This window comes from Elaeis guineensis, chromosome 4 (assembly GCF_000442705.2).
Source record: "Elaeis guineensis isolate ETL-2024a chromosome 4, EG11, whole genome shotgun sequence".
Lineage (NCBI taxonomy): Eukaryota > Viridiplantae > Streptophyta > Magnoliopsida > Arecales > Arecaceae > Elaeis > Elaeis guineensis.
The window spans coordinates 2796836-2820192 of NC_025996.2; the positions used below are offsets into that span (position 1 = coordinate 2796836).

Genomic DNA, 23357 nt, shown 5'->3' on the forward strand with positions numbered 1-23357 from the left:
CAGCAAATTCAGAATAATCTCCTCAGCTTTCAGCACGGTGCGCCAACATGGAAGACAGTTCAATGGGTCATGGTTTAGACCACAATCGTCGGTCTCCAAAGTCGCAGGCTCCGTACCAAACATTCCGAGATGCCACGTCGGTCCCAGATCAACCATTAGATGGAATACAAAAAGAAAGGGCGTTTAGGACTTAGGAGGTGCAGAGTAAAAGCGCTTTCCTGTAGAAATGCAGATTAAATACTCCTACTAGAAGTCGCATTATTGGTAGTGCAGAATCTGACCATGACATAGCAACAAGGAGCAAGAAATGTTGACTAAATGGTTTCACAAATCATAAATCTTGCCAACAAGCTCTCACCTGTTCCCTCCGACAGGAGACTGGTGATACTACAGAACCAACTGTTTACGCAACTTGGGAGAAACTTTTTTATCAGCCAACTTCAAACATCAAAATTATATAATGCGAATACTAAATTCCACTTAATTTTAGACAATTACCCAATTTTATTCAGCAAATAAATCAACAAAGATAGGTGATAAAAGTTTTCCCATCTTTTTTCATCATATAAATTTAATCAGGAGAATAATATGTTACAATAAACCATCGCATAGGATACCATCAGAACAGGAAAAACATGCCGGGGACAAGCTAAGGATGTAATTACCTTCTTGTGCTTCCACAAACGGTAGCAAAAGAAAAGAAAAAGAAAGCAGCTGAAGACCAAACATAAATTGATTCTCTTCTAATTATAAGGCCAATAATCCCTAAAAGCACGGTACCTGGCCGGAATAATTGGAATAAAAGAAAGGATCAGTCACTGCGCTCATTTTCTGTGCATCATTTGGCATAGCTGTGACGTGAATGCCACTTGCTTTCACTGGCTCGAGAAGAAAAAAATTTGCACATAGGAAAAATATATGATTTGGAACCAGAACTGTATGGTGAAGTTTGTAATTAATCATCAATGGCGGATGCAGCTGCCAAGATCCTTCGGAGGAGCATGCCCCACAATTTTATGGAGCCGCCTCTGGGCCACCTTTGAGCAAGCATCCAAAGGACCATAGCATTTTTTCAGGTACCTGCATATGAACCACAAAACGAAGTATGAGGAAGATCTACCATCAGAAGCCGGATTTGAGAATAAGCTAGCCTACTGTTATTCATTACCGGAGAAGCAACAGAAACATGTTACTTTTATGTTAGACATGCACATTCTTACAACCAATATAGAAGGGAGCCTGGTCTGACAAGGCAGGTCCGTATTAGCATGTCAAAAGAAGATGCCTAATGCCACTCTAGCATTTTCATTACAATACAATCCTGATAAGCATAATTTGAATGCAAAAGGAGTCTGCCAACAAAGGAGAGAACAGAGATGGGCTAGACCTACCGCAGAGTCCAATGACAACAGGAGTTCAAAGCTTGACAAAAAGAACCTCCAGCCTCAGTCTACATATTCCAAATACTTGTTCCAGCTCTAGCACGCTATACCTTCTGCCCTAGTGCTAATAAGTAGAAAATTCATTGAATTTTATTAAAAATCTTGGCGGCACACCCCCCCCCCCCCTCCTTCCTCCTCCTCCTCCTCCTCCTTCCCCCCCTTCCTGAAACAAGCATTCCACTTGTTCCCGCCTGTCTGAATCTTGATTCTAGAATCTTGCGAAAGCTAACTAATTTGATTAATTGTTAGCATGGCCCATCATGTCTGAATATGTTAGTCCAATACCTCTTGGGTCCTCTCGTGCAATCAGGGACCATAGAAGTCAATTTAGAGATCAAAATCAAGGAAAGAAGTTAGCTTATTGATTTCAACAGCAGCATAATGAGAACAAAACTAGGGTATACCATCAATCATAATGAGAACAATCAACTTAAACAATCTCGGATATGGAAAATATACCTTCAGAATTTGTCTAAACTATGAATTTCTGCACAAGATGGTGGCAAGCCAGAAAACAGAATTTTGGGGAAACAAAGAATAGCTAAGCACTTCAAAAGAAAGAAATAATTATCTGAACGGCGAGGGCACACATGATGTAAACTATGGCACGCTCAAAGGAAAACTAGAGGGGCAAAATAACCTCATAATGGAAAGTATAAGAAAGGTGAAAGGAAAAATCAAGAGAGTCAGAGTAATAACAGCAAGATGAAAATCAAGGAAGAAAAATATAACCAGCATGATGTACATGCTGCTCAAGGGAGAGCTCTTGCAGTGTTCCATGCTCTGTTGAAGGCAATGTTTGGGATGATTCGCCCTTCAAATCCAACAGGACTCAAGCATGAGAATAGAAACAAAGAGAATGGGGAAAAAGAAAACATTACAGCAAGTCTCTAGGAAGCCAACAAGGCTAGAACATCATTTGTCAGGTTAGAGCTTCCCATGCAGATTGGCAATGATAGAAAAGGGAGCGAACTGGTGCATGGAAAAGAAGAGTGGATCTCGCATGAGAAAGAGAGAGAGAGACAGAAGGGGCACCGCTCATAAAAGAAAAAGGGGATAAATGACAGGAGGTGCGTCGCAAAGGAGGAGGAAAAGAAGAGCTTCAGCAAGAGTTGCATGGGTGAGATGGGAGAAATAGCAGAAGATGGCAAGTCTGTACATTATACCCCATCAGCCCCTAAATTTAAGTTATGATGTAAGAGCTCTTGAATCATGGCCTATTCTCATCTAGTCTTGACCGTTAATAACCCGTTTTGTTTGGAGCTCCTTTTCGATTGTTAAACCATGTCATATCACTTAGGTTGTCATCTGAAGGACATGGAACAACTTAAGTTGGTGTTAAAGATGTAGAGGTGAAGAAAAAACCATAATTAAAGAAATGTGTCTGAGTAATGATAAAAAATTGAGCTATAAAGCTAGCAATTCCAGATCAAACTAAGCAGTAAACACAAGAAAAAAGAGCATGCGCATATAGTTCCAAGCAAGGATTCAAGTCCCTGACCATACCGGTCCATACCACCAATACCAACTTTATCAGTAAGGTACTGGTACCTGTATCCCTCCTGGTACTGCTTCATACCAATAGCTGGTACATCACCTCATTGTTGAGGTTTCTGCACCCAAAAAGCTAGCAAATTCCTAGATCAAACTTGGTGGTGAACACAGAAAAAGGGAGGGAAAAAAAAAGAAGAAAGAAAAAAGGTCATGCCCTATGGTTCCAAGCAAGGATTTAAGTCCCCGAGCATACATGTTCATACCAGCCATACCAATTTTATCAGCAAGGTACTGGTACCTGTATGCCTCTTGGTAGTGCTGTGTAGTGGGTAGCTGGTGCATTACTTCATTATTGATGTGTCGGCATGAAAACGCCTTACATGTGTTGGCACAAAACCATATTGTACCAGCACAAATACTGACACTTCAACTCTTGGTTCCATGTCAAATGTTTATGACAATATAGCAATCAATAATCTTACCAAACAAAATGATTTGTAAACTCGATCTCATCAAATTTTTTTAATTACTGCTAATTAAACTCTCTAATCCCTTTTATACCACCTCAACAAGCCTCATCAGATTCATACATCCACTAATCATGGTCAGATCTCATGCAATTTCTAGTCACTCGTTCAACTACCTGGGAGGGGGAGGAGGAGGAAGGTGGGGGGATTGGGTGGGGGGGGGGGGTTGGGAGAGAGAGAGAGCATCCTGCACCCATAAATTATTATTTAATGAAGCAGAAAATCAGCTGCTCACCTCTGTTTGATTTTAAAAATGGAGCCTCAAGTGACTCATCCCAAACATCTCCACTCCCATTAGAGGCATCTTCAGCATCTTCTTCCATAGAAAGCCTAATGTACTCTCTGTGTGCAAAACGATCCCATTCAGTCAAAGTTGGTTCTTCGCGCTCCTGCATAAACCATGCAAGCAGACTGAGACTCCATTTTAGCTGCATTAGCGACAGTCACTCCAATATGTCATGCCACTGACTTTCAAAAAGTTCATCCACACAAATAGTGCACTTACCTGACGAATGAGAAATGGATCACGAGTTTCAAATGCCATGAATTTGTTCAGATTGAAAAGGATGTTAAAAACATTTCCTGAAAGTTTATTGCCTTTTAAGTCACGTAGTGTAAAGTAACTCTCATTCTGCAGAGAAAGAAATTGTCAGAAACATCTAAATTATGCCTAGATAAATGATAAAAATATATGCTGTGCAGAAAGCAGCTGTAGGGTGACCTCTGGTGCAATCATATCAATCATCTGGCATAAAATGTCCTCAAAGAGTACGGGTTCCTGTGCCATGCATTCCATACGATGCAACTGCTCCTCATAAAAGAATTGCATTTCATTGGGAGTCAGAATTCCATTTCCGTCCAAATCTATACATTTGAACCTGAAAATATCAGTGAATAACTTTAATAGACAAAGAGGCATTCAGAAAAGCAAATTCTAAATTAATAAATAATCCAATCTCTTAATAAAGCATGTGTTGAAGCAAGATTTAGTAATTGATAGGCCCCAATCCACCAGCTATCACTGAGCAGAGATTTTAACAACTTGATGGTATGTTAAAACCTCCTGATGTTGATCTGTGCAGGCCTCTTAGATTGATACAGTCCATAGCTTTTCATTTAGTTTTGTCTAGCTGCTGTCTGAGAAAATTTTTTTCCACCTCATCATTGTCAATGCCTGCCGAGATTAGTTCCCTCCATGGCATAGAAATTTTTAATATGAACAACCATGTAACTCTCTCATGTTGTCTTGATGTGGGGATAATCTCCTGATTCCCTTTTCAACTTAAAAGTCATAGGAAGAGCCTACCAATATAAATTCCAAAACAACACACTAGAGAATGATAAAAGATATTCAGCAGTGGACAGATAATCATCCAGATTGACATCTCTATATGATACACCAATTACTAAAAAGCCATATTAAATACCAGGGTTCTCTCTGACTCATTCCTCTATTATGACTTGAGAAACAAAAAGGGGCCAGGTTTTGACAGGAAAACAAATCTCCATCTATTAAAAGAAGTTTCCTATTAGAACGAGGGAAAATATTATCAAAATTTAATGTGTTTTGCAAAAGATCTTCCAATAAAAAAAAAACTGAACAATGAGATAACGCATTAGGCTGAGCAACAATAAAATAATATTATAATAGAAATTCCAGTAAATCAAGTACAGAGGACTTGTAATCTATGAGTTATTTCCCAAGAGTCGAAAATTACCAATACTCAAGACTAGGCTCAGATGATTTATCTTCCTCTGACAGCATAAAATAAACAAAATCTTCGTAACCCATTTTCCTTCAACCATGCTAGTAAATTTCCTGGGTATCTAAGGAAGTTAAGACATATACAGTGTCAGAAAGAATTCTAAGAATGTAAATCAACTATGACTAAACCTTCATGCTATTTTAATCAATCTGAAGAGTCAGGACAGCATTAAAAATACAAACCTGTGAAAAAATTCTATCGACGATTCTATACGTCAGTGCATGGTTTCCATATCTGATGAGATTCTCTTTGTCAATCAAGAAATCATGATCCGTATCAAGTTCCCAAAACTTGCAGTATATTACATAGAAGTGCTCATAGGAGAAGTACCTGCAAGAACAGGCAAACTCAGAAAACTCTATCCCACTGTCACCCACTGAGAATAAGTTAAGAAGTCAAAGGTTCAAAACTAGTGCTAAAATTTAGCAAACAAGCAATAATAGAAGAATATGTTGGTTCTTCTCAAACTTTATGGTTCATAATAGGTACATGACTACATACGTGACAAACACCAAGATGCATTTTAGATTTGCTTCATTTTTAGATCTAGGTAATTTTAATTTAAAAAGATCTATTTCCTGTTAGAATTGTTGTTTTCTAGTGCTATGGAGTCAATATTTCAGCCAATGGTGTCTGTAATTTTCTGATTTAAGCATCTTTCAAGTAGATTAGAGACTTTATATTTTCTTGTAATTCTTGGACTGAGTTTTTGAACTAATTTATAAATGGGTGCTGAGTCTTGCTTTCCTTGTGATCAGTGCCTGCAGAGTGTAGATTCTCTTTAAGGTGTAGATTGGGATGTGGAAGTTTTTGAAATCATTAAGCTTGCATTTCAAAGTGATTCAAATGTCATTCTATCATGGTTGTCAAACTACCTAGGCAAGGCCAAGCGGTGGACCCCTTGTATGGTCTAGGTGGCCACCTAAGCGCTTAGGCTACCGCCTAAGGATGAAAGCTCTCCATGTCTTTATTATGTGTACTTTTAATCATAAGCATAAATAAGCATGTACAAGTATCATATCTATACTCTTTTTTTCACCATATATGCGATCATCAACCTTTTTTTCATCCTTTAAACATCTAAAGATTAAAATCATAAAGAAAGCAGCAACAGCATGGCTGCCACTGCAGCATCCAGAAAGCTGCAGAACATAGCCAGACAGCTAGCACCTAGCAAGAAGCAGGAAACAAGCAGACTAGAGCTACCAAGAAAAAACAAAAGGAAAAATTTAGAGGAAAAAAGTGGGAAAATGGCCAAAATAAGAAGAAGTATGCTGGTATTGCAGCCACACCAGCGACTTGCCACTGTTGGCTAACCTGTCGATAGCTATTGATCAGTCCACTAGCTATTATGATGTTGGTGGTAGCCCTTCGCTACACTCCCAGATTGTCCCATATGGGCCACGAATTGCAAAAGAAAATTGGAGATGGTGGTGGTTTTTTGTTTTTTTTTTTTTTTCTTTTTTTTCCAAGGGAAGGGAGATGAGGAACCTCAAAGAGGTGGGGTTCAAGCTGGCTTGGCCTAGGCAGTCCAAACAAATTAAATGTCTGGGTGGCGACTTTGACCAACATTTCATTCTATATAAGATTTCATGTAAAACCATATTTCACTATTTTCAGAAAGTCTTTAGTAATCTCTTTTTAGGAAAGTTTGAAGACGAGTCAATATGGTCCTTAAAATATTTAAGTCAGTTTTTAATTTATAGAAAAGACAGAATAATTGAAATATCTGAATTTAGTTTTGGATCTCTGCAAAAAGAGCGAATCTGGAATAGAGCCTAAATTCCTAAAACATGAACTAACTATCTACATCTTTTCTATGCCACATCCCCTACAACAAGATGATAATTGTGAAGTGTTCTCAACAAACCTCCTCACCAGCTGGGGAAGGGAAAAACATAATAGCATTATATAATTAACAACACACTTTCATATCAACTAGAAGGGACTAATGCCCGATTCTAGACCCCCCAGACAGAACAAGGATATTTAAGGGCACCTAGAGTGATATGGACAGAGTAAACCATACCAAAATTCTCAATAAACCAGATGAACTGTAAATTTTTATTTAAGGAAAATTACCTCAAAACTTTGTTAATATCTTCCTCCTCATCAGCATGCTGCATTGCAGCAATTAAATTCCCGCGTTTCAATTCTCTAAGGGTAAGCTGGCCATTTCCAGATCTATTCACATAGTAAAAGATTCTGTATATAACAGTCTCCGCTGGCAACAAGGATTAGAGATCATATGCATCAGAGATAGAAAATGTTGATGACATCATGTTGAGAAAGATTAATAAGCAGTAAAGCACCAAAAGTTCAGACTAAGCTACTATCCAAGAGTGTTAAATAGAATATGTGATAAGACATTAAATACTGAATGACATAGCATTGGTTGTTCGATGTCAATGTTTTTGTTGCAAGAATTGATGCAAAAAAATTCACCAAGCAAATATTTGAGAAAATTCCAGCAAATAAATGATACAAGAGAAAGAAAAGCCATGCAACAATATGATCAATCACAATATCTTGCACCAAACGCATCCACAAAATCATGGGCAGGCCAGCTACAAAACATAGTCCAGACTGATATAGATGGAAACAATCCTTCCCTAAACATTACTTCTATTTATCGCCATTTGATGACAAAACAGTTAGCAGGAAGCATACCACCAATAGGAACAAGCAGAAGATTCGCAGAATTGGAATGATGACCACCAATATGGCAATATGTGAAACCCACCTCAATGGAACAGCATGTTGTTTATTGAATCAATCAAATGTCTTACAACAAAAACCCACTAATCCATGAAATGCAATTTTAGAATAATTTTTGATGATTGTCATAATATTACATTCCTAACTGGATTAAATTCCCAAAAAAAAGAAACCAACTTATCAGAAAAAATAATTAATAATATGAGAAAAATTTTGTTCTAGCTAATAGAATGCTGCTTTCCTATTTATGATATGAAAAGTGATATAGAAAAGGTATGCATATAAGCTGAGATGTACAAAAGTCCACAACTTGTGTCAAAATCTAGAAAGTGACTTGTACACATGCTGACAGTGCTTCACATGCCATCATGAATCATGATCTATCAAAAGTCCAGCCCACTCCTCATCCAGTAACGAATGTCCTTGCCAACAAGTCTCAGACTTTTTCTCTTACCAATTAACATCAAAGGAAGCATATGTTGACCTAAAAAAAAAAAAAATGAAGCATAATGATTGGACAGAATGCTTACATGTTTGTCAGTTACCTCATGTCCTCAATAAGTGTAGATGCTTCCACATTTTCTTGCATCAAACATGTTAAAACTATATGCAAGTTGGACTAAAGTAATGTTCACAAATCCATGGACCTTCCACTGCTGAAGTATCCACATTGTATTCTTATGCAGATCAATTATTTAAAAAATAATTAAGCTTGTCCCAAGCAGTAATCTCATGGCTGCTTAACTTATTCCACAACATGCATCATTCCCTAATGCATGACCTTGTATTTTCCAATTATATACTGACTTCTTACACTTTTAAATCTTTTCCTAATCACTTTATCATCCAAGTGAAATAGGCCAGAAACAAACTTTGGTGGTTCTCAAGTTAAAGGTTTAGCCTTTACAGACATAAGAATGTAAAGAATAAGCACAGCACCAGCAATGACATGTAAACATGTTTTTCAGCTTAAAAGGATAATGCTGATCAGCAAAATAAAAAATCCCTCTGTCAAACACAGATAAATTGGATGATCAATTCTGTGATTATAAACATGTGAAACAATAAAAGAACTCACCATATCTTTCCTGAAACTCAGGTGTGCCCTGTAAGAATTCCAACCCTGGATGGGTCGCCAAAAGTTCTCGAAGGACAGGTTTAAAGTCCTCCTATATCAGATAAACTTGAATTAAAAATATATATAGATACAAGTGAGTGAGCTCCTGTAGAAATAAACTAAACTATGCAACTCCGGCAACCTATAGTCATAGGTTAACTGTACAATGGTTAACCGTACAAGGGCCTCAATCTGTATGGCATGAAGGTTATAGAGACAAAGCAATGCAGAAGTGGCATCTTAAAAAGTTTCAGAAACACAGAAGACAGACCTGAGTGAGGTACTTGCGATCAGGTTGCTTCAGAATGATAAATATCTGGGTGGCTATATCTCTTGTCATCATGTTGCTATTGACCCAATAATCAACAAATGCATCCCTAAAATCACATCATGGTCCAGCTAGTTAAAGTTAGGATTTAGGAAGAAGAAGACCTATAATGAGAAGATAGGGCAGTAACTATGAAATTAAGTCCCCAACAACTCCAGTAAAATTGGAACGCGATATAGAATTGGAGGGGAGGAACCTGTCATGACCAAGAATTCTGGAATTCACCTATACCAAGTAATTACAGCCCTTTATTCATATGAAAAAAATGAAATAGCATTACAATGTTACCTCCCTGGTGTACAACCATATAAAACAAAAGGTACCTCTAACTCGGAGTTCTATAACCAATTGAAACAGAACTACAGGATAAAAAATGTCAACCAGAGAACACCACCCCCCCTTGGAAAGAAAAAAAAAAAAAAATCAAACAACAGTTGCAAAATTCAAATAAAAGATTGCCATACAGCTCAACCAGTCCAGTGAGTACATAACCATATAAAGTTTGTGAAGGCTTCTGAGGACTTGTACAAAGATAGGGATGCAGTCCATCGCACAAATCACAACTAGTTTCCAGAAACTTCAACACCATCACAGGTATAATTCAGTAGAAATGAACTTGGAGAAAATAACACTTTGGGCCTATCATGTCTGTGTGAGTAATGTTGAGATGTCTTTCCAAGGAATAGTTTGTCATTCATATGTTCATCTGGTGATTAGGTTATATCTAAGATTATGTCTAAGTTCTTTGACCAAGTAATCACATTTATGGGCCTTCTGACTTTTTTCTTAGACCAACCATTCTACCAAGTCAGCCAATTAACCCAATGGGTCAGACCAACTTACATTTCATGCCTAGGTGTTAAGATGAATGAATGACATCATATCAATTTAGGAGCCTAGCTTCTCAGCAATCTAATAAATTAAGTAACAGTGAAATGGTCTTTTAATATAGTCCATAACTTGAAATAGTTACTAGGCATTTAAAACAAACAACCACTTAAATGGTAGGCCAATAAATTTAGGGCCCTGATGCACAAGAAAAACAGTTAGGGGTTCAACTGCACAGCTATAAAGACTGAAAGCTACAAGTACCTTGAAAAATGAAAGAAACATTTTTAGTTGTTAGTAAGTTGCAACTACAATTTTGATAAAAATATGAAATAAAAAGGGAAAAGAAGATGCTCAAACTTTAAAAGCCATGACTTAAGTTTGTCCTTAATTGACCACAAAGGACCACTAGCACTCCCATAGTACAGGAAATGAGGGTGAGAGATAACCATCAGAATAAGGACGATCTAAAGACTATCACCCAGCCAAAAAAAGAAAGTAAACATGGAAATATTCAAAAATCATAAACAAAAGTTGAACTGAGTTTAGCATATGACCTTGCATTTTAAATGTCAGAAAATAGAAAAATTGCATACCTTGTTACAACTCCAGTTCGGTCGACATCAATTTTTCTAAACAGAGCACTGGAAAAGAATGATGGTAGCTTGCAAATGTCCCTTGTGATGGATTTAAATTCTGATATGCAAAGACAGAAAATATTCAAATGCTTCAGATGCAGTTTAAGAATTTGAAAAAAAATGGGCATCTCAAAAGAGTGATTCACCATGAATTTGTAGTCCATCCATGTGGGCAAAGAAAAGATGATCAATTCTGGATAAGCACTGCTCTTTCAGTTCTTTTGGAGGTGGACGCCCATTTTGAAAATAGAACTGTAACGGTATGAATCAATCAGTAAGAACCAAATGTGGCTTTTAGCTCCAACTGCTAGGAGAAAATGTTAGTGTCTACACATGGTAAAGTTTAATTGGACAATAGTACCTGAGGTATGACCTCTCTCACTGGCTCACTAACTAATTTTAGTGGAGATCCAAATGATGAAACTCCAGTTCCTGCACCACGTCTTACAGCACGAGGAGATCCAGAAGTGCTTCTAGGTGATAGAGGAGGTGCACTGCCAGCAGGGAACATGGAAGGCAGTGAAGTGCCTGCTGCAGCATTTGTACTGTTAGAGCTGCCAGGAACATTCAGGGGTGCACCAGTTTTTGCATCCTCGATTAATGATTTCACCTACACCAAGGAGGGAAAAGAAAGAAGCAAAATTTTGGTGGGTGTCGGCTTCATTTACTCTAAATTTACAAAGTCAAGAAACATGAAAGCATAGAGAAAAAGGTTACAATACAACAATTGTGACCTCTTACCACTTAATCACTTGTTAAGCAAGTATGATGAACAATCATGACATTAGGATTGATACAATGGCCACTTTAACTCATAGACAGACTTCAAGTTACCGACATCCAAGGCTGGATGGACAGTGTAATACTGGATGGACAGCTGGTATATGGCAAATCAGGCTTGAAGCACCCCATATTGTGTCATATTTTGGCCAATCAAACTTCTACACTTGGTACTGCTTTTCTTTATTACCTTTATCCTCCATGCCACCCCATGTCAACTAACCACATCAGCTACTGATTGACGCATATCCATATATCAAAACTTAAATCATTGATCGGTATGTTTTGTGTCCATCTTGTTCAAGATTAAATGTTACTAATAGATGACGAAAAGTCAATTAACCAAACAAAAGATGACACTTATCAGTGCAAATAATCAAAATCACATGATAATAAGTGCATAGAAACCCTTAAGAGCAAGCTAACATTAGGATTTTTTTTTAAATATATATATATATATTTGTGGAGTTGGGTTGGGAGGGGGGAGCAGTGTTTGCTTTGGAGGTAAAATAAATTGTTTTGATAGCCAAGCATCAACCTTCCAGCAGGTGCTCCTCTAGTGGGTAAATCTTTAACAAATGAATTCTCTACATTTTTGCGGCTTCTTTAGCAATTGCACTTCTGATCAATAAACTGTCAACCATTAGATGTCACAACTAGATAGTTCCCAGGTAGAGTATAGCCTAACTCTTTCATCTTCAAGTTCACCAAAATATGAAGGAAATTAAAATAATAAGCCATCCATCTTCATATCAATATCGTCAAGCCTGTCATTGTTTTCTTTCATCTTGTAGGATCTCTTTGCTGTGATTATAATGTAACTAAATCTATAAACAACAGGCATTTGATCCTCCGATTGAATATTGAGGAAAGAGAAAGAAAGATAGATTATATCAAATCAACAAGTAAATCCTTAAGATCAAAGCCTAAATATGAACATATCCAATTTGCAATAGAAAAGAAGGAAAACCAGAAAAATTGACTAACACTTATCTTATCTTCATCTTGAAGAAGGCTTGACTCCTATTTGCTCCACTAAAGCACCTTTTATACTACAATAGTCTAATTGGAGCTCTCACTCTTTTCTGTCCACTGTCCATCATCTTACCTGTAATCAAAATGTCAATCTCCTCAAGCCAACTACCCCTTTAAGTGAACAGGATGTCAACCAAGCTTCCATGTGAAGTTCAACATTTCATTTCACAACTCCAGTTCCCCGCCTTCAGCCCATGAGACCAACAAGCATTCATCTCCTTTGGCTCCATAACGCCACTTCATCTGCTCCATCTTATCTCTAAGCATTGGGTGTTCCAAACACAACCATTACAATCAAAAGGGTTTAGGGCCTTAACTCCCTCCATTGGAACCAAGCACAACAGAAGTTGACTAAAAATAAGCTTGTGTAATATATCTCTACAATGATAGGAAAGCATGATCCAGAGAACAGAATTTATGAAAATGAAAAATAGGATCCCTTCCCCACATTGTTTTGAGTTGACCTCTTTAGCAATGAGTATGAGTTGACTAATTCACTTTGTTTAACAGAAGTCAGAAAGTCAGAAATAAATTTATTCATAATGTAGCAACCAAAGGTTCCAGATTCCAGGATATGTTACACATCTTGCCACAGAAAAATTCATCAAAATAGCCATTTAAACACCTAAGCAATTTGATGGCTACCATGAACTGGTTTCCTATGCCAGTTGCTTATTCCACTTGGGTTCTAAACACAGTTAAATGTTTGGGCAGACACTGATAACCATTTAAATAGTGAACTAGCAGTGGATTCAAATGTTCAATATATTTGATTATTGTCCTAACAATTAATGTAAAATCTAATATATACTACATAAAATGTTCTTCCTAACAAATGAAGAAGGTTAAGGCAACCAAATGATATAGCAAGCCATAAGGAACTATGTGACGATTATATTGCATCTTCTATTTATTTATTGCTGCACTCTTTTAAGATAAACTTAAACCTACATGTGCTAATGGAAGCGCACAAGGATAAAATTGATCGCTCCTTGTACTTGCACCCAAGCCAACCTCTGTTCTCATGATATGAAAACCGCTTTGATAGCCACAAAGGTAAAGAGAAAAATGTCTCCTCCCTCCAATTGTATGACTAATTGGTGTGCTCACCACCAACCCCTACTTTGTTTTTATATCAATTTTGTTTCTTTTTCTTTCATCTTTATATTATATGCTTATTTTTTTCTTTGACCAATGCAACTAAAACATATCTCTCATTTCTCTTCAGCATCTGACCACCATCTTCTTCTTCTTCTTTTAGTCCTTCTTCTTCTTCATCTTCTTCTGCTTTCTTATGTCCATTGCTGCTCATATATCATTTTGACCTTTAATGTTCAGGTCGATTTTAATGTTATGGCCCATATCAAATAGAGAATAGCTGACAGTTCATTTAGTTACTATTTTTGTTTACTTATGAAGAGATACATACATTTATTAGGATATTAGACTAGAAGATGTGCTCACCTTCTATCATGATCTCTATGCCACTGAATAGTCCAATAACTGTTCAGATGATTTAAAGATCAAAAAGCATTTCAGCTCTAGGAATTTGGCTTGATATAGCTCTAATCCTTGTAAACAAACTTACCATCAAGAAGGTTCTTAACTTTTAAAACGAAATTAGGAAAAAAAAGGAAAAGAAAAGAAAGAAGATCAGGTTTCCTTTGAAAAGCTCCTGCAAATAAACTAGTTATTAAATTCAGAATTTTGGCTTCCATCATGCTGTATGTGCTATTTTACCCTCTAATGACCTACAACTACAAGCTCGAAAAGACCTGGTTTCCGTACCAATTAAGTTAAGACCATTGTCCTGAATCACTAATTTTTTTAATGATGTTCTCCGAGTAAATTCCAAAAGAAAGGCAATGAACCAATATGCATAAAAGATTTCGACCAATTTGCCCGTCAAAAAATTCCAGATGACCATACAAAGTATCTTGATCAGAAGGAGCCAAAAAGCCCACAGAAAATTAGAGAACAGAGTATATTCGTTATAAAAGAGGTACCAGTCTAGAGGTTTCCGGAAGCGTCAGCCACTGTGAGTAGAGCCCTTGTGCAATCTCGGGGTTCTGTTTCAACGCCAACGGAGAAACCTCCGATAGCTGCAGCAGGTCCGGGTCGATGGCCGTAACGTCTCTTTCGACTTCCGCATCCATCCCCACCATTCCCTATCTCTCTCATACACCAAGAACAGGAGGCGATGCAACAAAAGAACCCTAAATCCCCCTCTCTTCAAGAAAACCCAACAATTCCCTCCTAGAAATCACAGCAGCCAAACCCTAGCTCTCCACACCGCTCCAAGCCAATCCAGGCCCCCTCCATTCCCCCGCCACAGGACAACCAGCATCCAAGCCTCCAATCCTGGACACGGGAGGCGGAATTCAGCAAGGAAGCCCCTGGATTTCAAGCTGGAGAGCTGGATTGCACCTCAGATCGTTCCAAATCCCGGTTTTCTCCGGCACCGGGGCTTCAGAGATTCGGATCGAACACAAGACCTGCTCGCTCGAGAGGCGGAGAACGATCGGAAGAAAAGAAGACACCTAGAGATTAATGTATCGGGGATCGGAAGGGGCCACCCGGATCGAAAGACCCACGCCTCTCGAAGGATGAGGAGGAAAGGGAGAAGCTTGGACCTCGAAACCCTTGCAGAAAGGAAAGGAGAGAGAGAGAGAGAGAGAGAGAGATAAAAGGACCATCCAACACAGCAAAGGCGAGACCTAGAACGCCAAATATAACGGCAAGAAAATGCCTCCGAGGCTCAGCCGCTCAGCACTGACAGAGAAGGCCCGGGGTATGATCGTATCTATTCGTATGCATACATGCAGCTATCTGTATACGGTAGTTATATACGGTGTACGCGTCTTGGAATTGGTCAATGATCTGAGCCGTCCAACTGATAGCATTTCTCTCTGATCTCGTGGCATTGGTAATGCGAGTGATGGAGAATGCATTGATCAGATGGGCAGGAGAACTTGACCCAAAACGGTTAAGATTGGGCAAGAGAATAATTTTTGTTCCAGGAAAAAAAAAAATTGCCGTATGACTTCCTTCCATTATTATTTTAGAAGGCTTCGACTTTAAAGATTGCATTTGGTGCATTATCGAATAGTGATAATCTAAATTATCTGATAATCTAGATTATTTACAATCTGAATAGATTATCAATAATATTGATTAATATGTTTGATACATGCAGATAATATTACAGTAAAATTATTGAAAATTTTGATTGACATATTTAGTATGACAATCAGATTATTGATAATATAACATCAAATTTTTAAAATATTTTTAAATTAAATTTATTAAAAATCACATTTCATGCATAAAATTTTTAATTTTTTAAAATAAAAAAATAAAAATATATTATATATTAAATATATATTATATATTATATAGTATATTGTATTTTATTTTATTTTTTTATGTTTTTATTTTTTCTTCCCTCTCCTTCCCCCGCACGCCACAACCCCCCAACCCCCGACTGCTCCACTCCTGCCCCTTGTAGTCGCATTTCCGGCCCCAGCCCTCCGACCATCCGCGCCACCCTTTGCACCGTCCCCTGGCCCTCCAGCGAATCCGCACCCCATGCCCTCTACGACTGCCTTCACCCACCCACGCCGTCGCCCTCACCTGCACCGTCGGTCTCCCGCACCCCACCCCCATGGCCGTTCGGCACAGTGCCGCCGGCGGCGACTAGCGTCGCTTGATCCCCATCAAGCCCAATCTTCCTTTTCCTAACATTAGAAAAAAAAAGAGGGGAGAAAGGGACCACCGGCTCCTCCACGCCATGTTCTCCTTCTCCATGCAATGACCGTAGGCCGCCATTCAGGGAGGCAGCAGTGACTCCGACAACAACATCTGAGCAGCTGGCAGCGTTGAATGTGGCTCGCCGGTGGTCCGGTTAACCAAACAAACAAAAAAAAGAGAGGGATGAGGGGTCATTGGATTCCGCCTTAACCGGCGTTTTCTCCTTGCTTCCCGATGGCTATCAACGGCCGGTGGTTAGGAGATGGCAGTGACCCGTCGATTTGTCGATTTTGAGGCCGTTGCCGATCGGATTTTGTGGAGGAAGGCATCAGTTTTGTTGCTCCATCTTTCTGCTACCCATCGTGAGGAAGAAGATTATCCAGATTTTTGAGGATATTTTTGTCCAAAAAAATTATTATAAGATAATCAAATACATGATAATCTGGATAGCCACCCTCTCTTTGAAAATCCAAATTACCCCATGGGAGGTAATCTGAAAAGCATGCCAAATATGCTAATATGATGATTTCTTTAAATTGCCAGCAATCTAAATATATTGCCAGCTACCAAATGTAGCCTAAGAGTCGTACCCAATTCAAGGTCACCAATTAATTCATAAATGATGGAATATTCACGATTATGAACACAAATAAGATAATGACGATGGAAAAAATTAGATATTATTATTTGGGAGTGAGGCGTTGCTCGCGGTATCTTTGACCTTTGTAATGAATTGCCTTCAACGACGGGCACATATGCCACTGATGATATTATGAAATGTTATGAATTGATATCAAGCTAAAAAATTCACGTCTTAACCTTTTGGCTGACCACATTTCTCAGATTTTTCTTGCCTTATCTAACATCACCAGTATCATTAGAGCAATTCCATGAGATGTCATTCTTGTGGTGAGACTCATCTGTGTTATAATATATCTTATTCTTCTTTTGTTCTTGCTATATATATAAGAATAGCTAAGGAAAAATAACCGCAAAAAAGTTTCAAAAGTTGAACATGATAGATAAAAAGCAAGATGGGAGAAATACATTGTTCTGTTATTACCTATGATTAAAAATAGAACCGCTCAAATGCCCATAAAAGTATATATAGGAGCCAGTATCACTTGCTTCTAATTATTATCAATGTCTACCATTTTAATTGAAGATAATTTTATCAAATAGGATAAAAATACTTTTTTGCTATGTGAATAGTATCAATATTATATAATCTAATATATATATATATATATATGTGTGTGTGTGTGTGTGTGTGTGTGTGTGTGAGAGAGAGAGAGAGAGAGGCTTTTATGTTGGTAGACTGTTTAATATGTATTATCTTTCTTTTTTTTGATTTTTTGATCTCTCTCAGTCTCAATATGTTTCAAGCATAAAAAAGAAATATGAGGGAGTAGGGGGAGGGTGAGGGCCAAAAGAGTAGAGACAAAGGCAAGAGATAAGGCCTCTAGAGGAGATGGACATGATGACAGACAGAGGAGAGGTCAGGAGAGAGGAGAAAGATGTGGGAGACGAGGGGAGCGCCCTCTGGTAGAGTAGAAATAGCAGCCAAGGGTTAAAAGAGTGGAGGCAGAGGCGGGAGACGAGGCCATTGGAGGAGGCAAACATGGCGGCAAACGGATGAGAAGTCAAAGATAGAGAAGAGAGATGTGGGAGGCAAGGAAACTACAGGCCGACAATGAGGCCTCTGGAGGTGGAGAACATAGCAACGAACAGAGGAGAGCTCAAGAACAGAGAAAAGAAATGGGATTAGGGGCCAGCAATGAGGTCTTTAGAGACAACGGACATAATAGCGGGTAGAGAAGAGCTTAGGAAGAGAGGAGAGATATAGAGGGTGAGGGGAGTGGCGATGGGCATGACGGTGGTAGGAGGAGACTTGGGGACAGGCTCATATCGAAGAAGAAGAGAAAACGATTGCATATGGCAAGGCACGCAGATGACGAGGCTGAGGCCTCGCACACAAATCTTCTTTACTGACGTATTTTTTTTTATTTTCTTAGACCCCATCTCAAATCTGCATATGCATCGAATAATTAAGTCAATACTGCTCCAACCAGCTAGCTGTTTATCAAAAAGCACCGGCCTATCGATCTAATAATAATCAGATTGCGAATCATCTAAAGAGCTTTTTCATGAATCCATCTCTTAGCCATTTGATTGATACCCATCAAGAAACTAACTATTTTTAAAATATACATAGAATAGATATAATAAAATAAATAAATAAAATTAAATATTATTTTAAAAAAATCATATCCCATATACCATACGGGTTATAAGCTAGTTTACTATATATATAATGAAAACTTCTAGTGCTAGTCATGCAAAGCTATATTCTTTAATGAAATTTCATAAAATCTATGAACTAAATATATATGGTTTCATAAATACAATATTTTCCTTGTCCTAAAGGAAAACAAATATGGCTTCTTCTCTCTTAAATAAGGCTAAAAAATATTTAATGAACACGTGTCTCTATATCTTCGAGATGCTCTCTCCCTAGGTCTCTACTTCTACTTCTTTCTTTATACACATGCCTATCATATGCAAAACACTAATACCAGTAACATATGATTAATATTTTATATTTTTTTCAAAATATTCTAGTTGAAGGTTTTGGTGAGCATTGATGTTTATTGTAGATATGGTTGCTTATACAAACAGCACTCACAAACTTGTAGATATATTTGTACCATTGTTATGATAAAATATCTCAATATATATTATTCGAAAGCCCTAAGGCCAACTTCATGTGAGACCTGAAGCAGCAAATAACTCTAATATTTCCTAACACAATGAGAAAAAAATAATATCTTCATTTGATTTGTGGGCATCATTTTTTAAATAGCAATATATTATGTACCATAGCATACCATCCTTTCATAAAATGCAAGTTATTTTTAAATGGAATCATATATATATATATATATATATATATATATATATATATATATATATATATATATATATATATATATATATATATATATGGATAATAAATTACATGCACACATACACCGGTATGTACTGGACTTTGGTATATTTGGTGTCGAAGCTAGATATGTTTGATTGGACAAATATTATATCTCGTTTGATCTTAGAATAAATTTATCTAGGTCTAAGGAATAGGTTGAATAGCCTCAATACAAATGGATAAGCCTAAAAAAATTGATTCATTTTTTATTTTTTTTGGATTAAGAAAATTGAGTGAATGAATGTAGCTTGTTACTTTTATTAAAATTTCATATTTAACATTTCCCTACCTCCTATGGTGCCACGATTGTTGTTTAATAGAATATAAAACAACAGATAAGTGGGTTTCATTTTATTTTATTCTAAAATATTCACAAACTGGTCTCATATTATTCATCGTTATAAACAATTTGTCATCTTTATTTGAATTAGATAAAACCCACTCACCTAGTGGCTTGTCATAATTATCTTATCAAAATTTTACCATTTATTCAAGAAAAATAGGCAAGGTCTAGATTTCATCAAAGGTAAATTAGCAATATAAGGAAATTGTATTTTTTTAATTGTGAAATTTAGTTCAAACATGGTTAAATCAAAGCATCTTTCTTGTTTGCAATATAACAAATCAGTTTATCATTTCTCATTATATATATATATATATATATATATATATAATAATAATACTCTATGAAGGAGTTTTGGAGTGTTGCCAACTCAGCTTCTCAAATGAGTTTTGTTGTGCCACCTCAAAAGAATACCTCTTCACATTAAATTATATTATCAATATATGATATTATTATATTCTTACAATTAAAGCCTGTTTATATAGGTAGTTAGGAATATGAAATGATCTTAAGAATTGAAAAGAATATTATTTTATTATTCATATATAATTTTTTTCAATCTAATTAGATCTAAAAAAATTATTTTCGTACATCTGATTCTGTGCAACACTCGGGTCTTCAACTAATTTTATTAGAAAGTAAAGTCATATCTACACTAGTTCAAATCTTCTCACTTTTTTCATCATTTTATATATTCCAAAAATATCTAATATATTTATCATGTTGTCCCATTAAAAGTATAAAAATATTTCAATTCAATAGAAATTTCTCATCTATTGTTAGAACTAGTTTTGAGCCCGTGCATTGCGCATGGGTTCTAGGTCTGATCATATTGAAAAAAATTATATATAAATAATAAAATAATATCCATTCAAATTTTTAGTATCATTTCATATTCTCAACTATCTATATAAATATATTTTAATTATAAGAATGCAATAATATCATACATTAATAATATAATTTAATTCATATAAATAGGATTTAATATAGTTTTTTATTAATTCAAGGTTTGAATTTAATGCTTGAAGGATTGTTAGGTAGGAGGATACATGACATAGAAAAAATTGCTTACGTGGATAATCTCAAATGCTAAAATTTTTTTTCTCAATTTTTACTTTATAATATATATATTAGTTTTTAAGCTCGCGCATTGCACGTGAATTTATAGATCATATTTATATAATTGATTATATTTGTAAAAAAAATTAATAACATATCCATTCATATTCTTGATGTTCATGAAGATTTTAATAACATTAGTTAATGTATATAAATAAATTTTAATATTTTTATAAAAAAAATTATGAATAACATATCCATTTGTATCTTTGAAGTTCATAACTAAAATTCTTAATAACACTAGTTAATGGATATAAATGACTTTTAATTTTATTCATTAAGAATAAAATATGTGCATTCAATGCTTTGAAATAGAAGAGTCCACATGGCATGCATAGAAAAAAATGGACTGCTTACGTGGATAGCCTCATTTGCAAATCAATCTTCTCTCACTTTTTACTTTCTAATATATATTAGATTATATTATATGTTGTCTTGATAGTTCACTATAAAATATAAATCTAAATTTGCTTATAAACAACTCTCCTTTTAATCCATCTCTATGCTTTTGGATTAAATAGAGACATCCATGTCTTGACATCCCTGTAATTCTCATTGCAAAAGCAAGGCCTTTCCCTTCTCTCTTTTAATTTTCTACCTCAGTTTTCATTTTTCATTTGCCTCAAGTAGCTGAGCTTGGATGATAAAGTAAAATATTATGCCTTCCCAACTTTCAAGTATAGAAATCATTTGCTTTTCTTCCCTTGTCATCTCTAGCCTAACATAGCATTGCACCATTTGATAGGGATCCATTTATTGGGATCCATTGATCCGTACTTGCCCTCAAGTCAACTGTGATGATATAACTTGATCCCACGTGGTTAACTCATGACGTACAGCCTGATTTGATTTAACATGATCTAATTCAACCCACTGTGACTTAATTCAACAACGCATCGTGTGTGTGTGTGTGTGTATATATATATATATATATATATAAATAAAAAATAATAATAATAATATTTTATAGAGAAACATTAGAGTATTACCAATTCAGCTCCTCAAATAAATTTGGTTATACCATTTGAAGAGAAAAGTATTGAAAATCTCCATTGATTTAAAAAAGTCCCCGACGAAATATCGCGATCCGAGCCTTTCGTAGCTCCATGCGAGCATCGACGAATCCTAGCCACTGTCTAAGCTTCTCTATTTGGCCGCTCCAAGCTGGCGGCCGCACGAACACCGACGATCGCCTGCAGTCGGGGCCGTGAAAGGAAAGGGAGGGGGATTGGTGGTGCCAAAGTCAAGAGAGGGGAGGGGGGTTGGTGGCACCGGAGTCGGGAGAGGGGAGGGGCAGTCGCCAGTGCTCATGTGAAGCTGTGGGCGCTCGGGTTCGTCAGGGTCGGGAGAGAGAACAGGAGGGGATGGCGATGGAGCGGGGCCACGGACGGGAGGAGAGGGTGGTTGGTGGCGTTGGAGCTAGAGGAGGGGAGGGGAGGGAGTTTGGTGGTTGCATGGAGCCAGATGCGGCGCAAACGGTGGTGGGGCGGGGTCGAGGAAGGGGAGGGGCAATCACCGGTGCTTGCGTGGAGCCATGAGGGCTTGGGTTCACCGAGATCGAGAGAGGGAACAAGAGGGGATGGTGACAAAGCGGGGCTATAGAGGGGATGGAAGGTTGGTGGCGTCGAAGCTTGGGGAGGGGAGGGGTTTGATGGTTGCACAGAGCCGAGTGTGATGCAGACGGCATGTGCGGCCGGGATGGTGGTGAGGCGAGACCATGATGAGGGCGACGCGGACGGCTGCGACCTGCGCCTCACGCAGTGGGAGGGAGACGGCGGGAGGAAGGAAAGAAAAGGGAGAAAAAAGAAAAAAAATATTTAGAGAGGAGAAAAAAATATATTATTATTTTATTAGTAATAATAATTTAAAATATTATTTTCCTACTTGGCTTTGGCAGGGTATTAATTTAAAAAAAAATATCTAGGTAGGGGAAAAAGGAAAATAGTAAAAATATATTATTATTTTATTATTAATAATAATTTGAAGTAAAAAAATATTAATTTTTTAAAAATAATATAGATATTATTTTTTTCAAAATATTATTTTAAAAATACTAATAATAATAATAATATATTATTTTTAAAAATTTATTTCAAAAAATTAATAATAAAATATTATTTTTATTAATTTATTATTAATAATAATTCAAATAATAATAAGAACACAGCAACATCTAAAAATAAGACAACAATATCAGAAAAATTATTTGTGGTACAGATGGCCACGACCTGAGTCTCACACTGTGGGGGCGGGGGCGGCAGGAGGAAGGGAAAAGAAGAAAAAAAAAGAAAAATTTGGAGAGAGGGAGGAAAAAATTATTATTTTATTATTAATAATAATTTAAAGTAAAAATATTAATTTTAAAATAATAATAAAATTATTATTATTTTTTAAAATATTATTTTAAAAAATAATTATTAATTTAAAAATACTATTTATATAATAACTTATTATTTAAAAAAATTAATTTTAAAAATTAA

General features: G+C 36.6%; 2 protein-coding genes across 3 annotated transcripts in view; one reads left to right on the plus strand and one right to left on the minus strand.

Annotated features, from left to right (window-relative positions):
• LOC105033610 (vacuolar protein sorting-associated protein 2 homolog 3) overlaps window positions 1–23357 on the plus strand; it is a 55434-nt gene that overhangs the window by 23992 nt on the left and 8085 nt on the right. The window lies entirely within an intron of this gene.
• Window positions 938–15331, minus strand: LOC140857054 (serine/threonine protein phosphatase 2A regulatory subunit B''beta-like). Its single transcript, XM_073255306.1, is given in 14 exon segments — window positions 938–1080; window positions 3699–3852; window positions 3969–4094; window positions 4185–4341; window positions 5182–5257; window positions 5260–5290; window positions 5412–5559; window positions 7312–7453; window positions 9026–9116; window positions 9336–9441; window positions 10817–10916; window positions 11005–11110; window positions 11220–11468; window positions 14680–15331. Coding segments are annotated over 14 exon segments (1653 nt in total). The 5' UTR covers window positions 14839–15331; the 3' UTR covers window positions 938–1072.